General features: G+C 50.2%; 1 protein-coding gene across 1 annotated transcript in view; it reads right to left on the reverse strand.

Moving 5' to 3' along the window:
* Positions 1 to 635: 635 nt before the first annotated feature.
* EML2 (echinoderm microtubule associated protein like 2) overlaps positions 636 to 5,718 on the reverse strand; it is a 27,232-nt gene continuing 22,149 nt past the window's right edge. The window contains 4 exon segments of the mRNA XM_023747257.1: positions 636 to 1,059; positions 3,035 to 3,165; positions 4,672 to 4,767; positions 5,210 to 5,459. Coding sequence (XP_023603025.1) covers positions 934 to 1,059; positions 3,035 to 3,165; positions 4,672 to 4,767; positions 5,210 to 5,459 — 603 coding nt within the window. The 3' untranslated portion in view covers positions 636 to 933.

Here is a 5,718-nt window from a genome sequence, read left to right on the forward strand (position 1 = left end):
CTTGCCAACCAGAGTCCTCATACCCTAACTCACAGGCACCTTTTGTCGTAGGCCCACTTCTCTGAAATCTGAAAACATTTCTTGCCTTATTTCAATCTTGTGAAATAGGTGGAAGCTTCCATGGTTTTATACAAATCCACCTCCCTGATCACAATCATTGGTCTAGGACTGGTACTTCACCCAAGTGGAGCCAATCACAATAGACCATCCAACAAGTCAGTTTGATTGATCTGTAGATGGGCCAATCACAATCTTTCCCTGGGATTTTTTTGGCCTTGGGGCCCAAGGCTGGTTGATGTGAGCTTGCAGCTGCTGGGTGCAATGTTTCTGTGGTGTGGAGAATGCTGATCCCAGAGAAAAATGATGACTGGCAGGTAAGAAAAGGTATAATGGGAGTGTCCCGGTGGCCCTCAAATTCTTGGTTCAATGGCCCTGAAGCCCAGAGGCACTGACTTGTTTACTTGAGGGTCAATTGAGTTCTCTTTTGGCCTAAGTTAGAGCAAGCTTGGTTTCTGTCACTTGTATACAATAAAGACCTAAGTAATAACGGTCCCTCATCAAACACTGTAATCCATGCACACACACATCCCTCATTCACACCAGCCTATAGACACACTCAATCCATGACACACCACCTCAGTGCACATGTCTTTATTTCTGGATGATATAAAAGAATAAACTTAAAAAACACCCCAAACCAAGCACCCTAATGGCTCCCCCAAAACAATGTGACCCCTCTTCCCACCCTGATAAATAGAGACTTCTGTCTGTCGGTCCACCCTCCCAACGCCATAACCCTCTCTGCTATAGACATACTCTGGGTATATATTACTCTACTCGGCAATAGACATCTCCCGAAAATAGAATTCCAGCCCTGCCACCTGACTCTCCCTCGGCCCCATGTCTCTGGGAACCGCCCTCCCCACCCCCACTTCAGACCACCCGCCACTGCAGTATGCTGGTGTCCTTGCCCCCTGTGGTCAGGGCCATGCTGTCATCCCACAAGAAGGCCACATTTGTCACGTGGCTGCTGTGTCCACCGTATTTGTGGCTGTGGGCCTGCGATAGGGAAAAAAAGGAAGTGAAAGGTCAAAAGGAGCAATGCAACCCCAAATCCTCCCAAGCTAACTCCCCCCTTAAGAACAAGGACAACTGGTCTGATTCCTTCAACAAGCCAATGGCGCGCACAAAAATGAGTGTGCACGTGGGGGAGGCTGTTCTGTATGACAAGACATGAGACACAAGCAAATGCAATGTCTGGACCTTAATTCAAACAAACCAAGTGTAGAAGGCCATTTGGGGGGAAATTAGGAAAATATGAATACAGATCTAATACAGGGTATTAGATTATATTAAAAAATTAATGTTAACCAGTGGATACGAGCATGGATTTGTGAATATGTACGAATTATCTTTATTTTTGAGCTATAAATGCTAATTTGAGAGGCTAAAAGGTCATATATGGTTTTTCTTTTTTTAAGTAAATGCCAAATATGGTAATAGCTGAAAATGGGTAATAGGTACAGAAGGGATCACTGCACTTTTTTTTCACTGCACTCTTTTTTTAAAAAACATATTTTTATTGATTTCAGAGAGGAAGGGAGAGGGAGAGAGAGAGAAAAACATCAATGACGAGAGAGAATCATTGATCGGCTGCCTCCTGCATGCCCCCTACTGGGGATTGAGACCACAACCCGGGCATGTGCCCCCGACTGGAATTGAACCTGGTACCTTTCAGTCCACAGGCCGATGCTCTATCCACTGAGCCGAACTGGCTAGGGCTCTACTTTTATGTCTGCAAATTTCATAATAAAATGCTAAAGCAAATTTCACCTGTTAGAAGCAGGGATTGGTGAAATTAACACCAAGTTTTACGGTAGACACAGGTTATTTGCTGGTGATCTGTAGATGAGTTGAATTTTTCTCAGTGTTGGTAGAAAGATAGTTGCTGACATTCACAAATCGGAGGGATTCACATTAAAATTTTGATTTTCAGCCCAGCCAGTGTGGCTCAGTGGTTGAACATTGACCTATGAACCAGGAGGTCACACTTCAATTCCCAGTCAGGGCACATGCCCCGGTTGCGGGCTCGATCCCCAGTGGGGGACATGCGGGAGGCAGCCAATCCATTATTCTCTTTCATTGATGTTTCCATCTCTCCTCTCCCTTCCTTTCTCTATAAATCAATAAAAACATATTTTTTAAAGATCAATGGAAAAGCCCGGCCAGCGTGGCTCAGTGGCTGAGCATCTACCTATGAACCAGGAGGTCACGGTTCGGTTCCAGGTCAGGGCACATGCCCCGGTTGCGGGCTCATCCCCAGTGTGGGGCGTGCAGGAGGCAGCTGATCGATGATTCTCTCTCATCCTTGATGTTTCTACCTCTTTCTCCCTCTCCCTTCCTCTCTGAAATCAACAAAAATATATTTTTAAAAAATCAATGGAAAAAATATCCTCAGGTGAGGATTTAAAAAAAAAAAATGTCAGCCCTAGCTGGTTTGGCTCAGTGGATAGAGCGTCAGCCTGCGGACTAAAGGGTCCTGGGTTCAATTCCGGTCAAGGGCACATGCCTGGGTTGTGGGCTTGATCCCCAGGGGGGACGTGCAGGAGGCAGCCAATCAATGATTCTCTCTCATCATTGAAGTTTCTATCTCTCTTTCCCTCTCCCTTCCTCTATGAAATCAATAAAAATATATATATATTTTTAAATGTCAGCTCAGTGACCTCACCTGACTTGTTTACTGCTGTACCTATCCCCTGTTCCCAGGCACACAGCAGGTGCTCAGTAAATATTTGTTGAGTTAATAAGGATAAAAGATCTCAAAATTGCAGATGCTCAGAGATTGAGCACTTCAGACTCTGAAATGCATCAACCTTCAGGTTAAGAAAGGCCCTTGGGGTCAAGCCCACTACCCTTCTTACACAGTTGGGGAAACTGAGGCCCAGAGAGGGCTGGTGGTGAACCAGGGCTGCCTCAATCTTGCCCCCATTGTTGCTTGTTACCTCTACCCTGCCAGCCCCCCAGAGAGACTCACTCGAGGCTGACAGCAGGGGTAGCTAAACAGGTGAACTTTGCCAAAGTCATCAGCTGAAGCCAGCAACTTGCCATCATGGGAGCGCGCCACAGCATTGATGTCAGTACCATCCGCTCCCTCGGACCAGATCCCTGTGGGTAAGATAGGGGGGAGTTGGTGGTAAGATGTCAGCAGGAGCCAGGGACCGCCCCCCCCAAAGAGGAACAGGTCCCGGCCCCAGCCCACCCCCCCTTCCTTTCACTCAGCCTGTCTCTAGCCAGGGATGGGAGTCAGAATGATCTTTTGGAAATGTGGATCTGACCCTGACCCCGCAGTGATCAGAATCCTTCATGGCTCCCTGGTGGCCTCAGGAGAAAGCCCAGGCTTCTTACCGTGATCCCCCAAGCTCTGCCTGGCCGGGTCCCCCCACTGCTTCAGCCTTGTCCTCACTAATGTTCCCCTGGAACTCTGCAATGATTTAGCCTTCTTGCATTTCTCCAAATTTCAAGCTCTGTGTCATCTCTGGGCCTCTGTACGTGCTATTATGCCCTTTGCCTAGAGCAGTGGTCGGCAAACCGCGGCTCGCGAGCCACATGCGGCTCTTTGGCCCCTTGAGTGTGGCTCTTCCACAAAATACCACGTGCAGGCGCGCACGTACAGTGCAATTGAAACTTCGTGGCCCATGCACAGAAGTCGGTTTTCGGCCTGGGCGAGTCTATTTTGAAGAAGTGGCGTTAGAAGAAGTGGGGGGTGTCGGTCGGTCGGCTGCGGGATACGCAGTGTTGGGGGGAGGCGCACGCGATTCATGCACGAGTTGAGAATGGGAGAGTTGGAAGGAGTCGACCTCAGCGAACATACCTCAATCAGATTGAGGACGTTTTTAGCAAAGGCCAGCTTAGGAGTACCCTAATTAAGTTAATAACAATGTACCTACCTATATAGTTTAAGTTTAAAAAATTTGGCTCTCAAAAGAAATTTCAATCATTGTACTGTTGATATTTGGCTCTGTTGACTAATGAGTTTGCCAACCACTGGTCTAGAGAAGCATGTCAAACTCGTGGCCCGCGGGCCGTATGCCTCGTTTATTTCGCCCACTAGCCTTTGAGTTTGACATGCTTGGCCTAGAGACTTCTTCGCCGTGCTGGAATATCTCATCCTCCATATTGGATGTCCCTTCCTCCAGGAAGTCCTCCCTGACTCCATCACAGACAGGCCAGACACCACCACTGGGCTTCCTTGTCCCTGCCCAGTCTACTTTGGGCTGTCCAGGGACAGGTCTGTCTCCCCCACCGGACAATAAACACCATGATACCCAGGCTGGGGCCACGGTAGTCACCACCGCATCCCACAGAGGTGCTCAGGAAGTAGTTGCTAACTGCATTAATGCCTGAATAAAGGAGTGGCTGGGGCCTGGGCAGTATAATTCTCTCTGGACCAGGTGCCACCACCCATCTGGTCTCATTACATTACAGGTCCAGGCGGCCTCAGCAGTCATCTAACCGCCCCCCCCCCCCCAACACAGATATTGCCCATAGGGGTAAAAGAGTGAGTTTCCTGCCTGGAGGTAACCAATAGAAAAAAGACTATGAAAGCCACCAGACAGGGATGTTTCTTCAAACGTCTGGGTTCAGTGATCCCTTCCCCATTCCAGAGCTTACCAAACACCCCAAATCCCAGGACACAAGTAGCTGTGGCCCATTCCACGTTCCTCACTTCATCTGCACTGGTGATCTGCTTACAGGTGGCTGAGTCCCCTGGGGCAGAAAATGGGCGGAGGGATTCAGAGTTGAAGAAACTACTGACTTGACCCATCCACGTCATAGATGGGCACTGAGGTCCAAGGCAGGAGGCCAGGGTCCCAGGGCTGATTCCACCTCTCTGGACTGGCCACGGGGGCTGGATTCTGGGTCCTGACACCCCAAAACCTGAGCAGGGGCAGGTGCTTAGAAACCTGGACCCCACCCATTCAACCAGAAAGGGGAGGACTTGATGAAAAGCGGGGTCTACCAGGTAGGAAATCAGAAAGCAGGAAACCAACCCATCAGAACAGCCCCTAAATACAACAGTCAGAGGAGAGAGACTTGCAGAAGCCCATGCCTCTCTCCCCCCTCCCGGAACTCAAGGAAGGCCATGCCAATCACACCGCGCCAATGAGGAGGCTGGAGGGGGAACGCCTTTGGGGTTCAGGGAACTCACAGTACAGAATCTCATAGTCCCCGGAGTTGGTGACGAAGCGGCTGCTGTCCCGGGCCCAGTCCAGGTGGGTGATAAAACTGGAATGGCCCTGCGGGGAGGCAAGGGGCGGAGTTAGAGCTGGAGGGGGCGGGGTGAGGACAGGAAGGATGGCTGGCAAAATACAGAGGCACAGTGAGCACACGAAGGGGCTAAAGGAAGGGTACACAGGGCTTCGGAGCGTGGGGGCGGGGCCAGGCTCCCAGGGGCGGGGCTAGACAGAAAGGGCTTAAAACACAAGGGGAGTTCAGAACATGTGGGCATATAGCTAGACACAGAGGGATGGGCTCTGAATACAAGGGGCTACTGGGCTACACGGAGGGTGCTTAGAACGGGGGGGGGGGGGGCGGGGCTACAAGGGGAGCTTAGAATGTGGGGGGCGGGGCTACACAAAGGGGCGGGCTTAGAACACGATGGGGTGAACGTGTGGGCGGGGCTAAGACTCCTTGAGGTGATCAGGGCAGTCAGTTGAA

Source organism: Myotis lucifugus, unplaced genomic scaffold (assembly GCF_000147115.1).
Source record: "Myotis lucifugus unplaced genomic scaffold, Myoluc2.0 scaffold_823, whole genome shotgun sequence".
NCBI lineage: Eukaryota > Metazoa > Chordata > Mammalia > Chiroptera > Vespertilionidae > Myotis > Myotis lucifugus.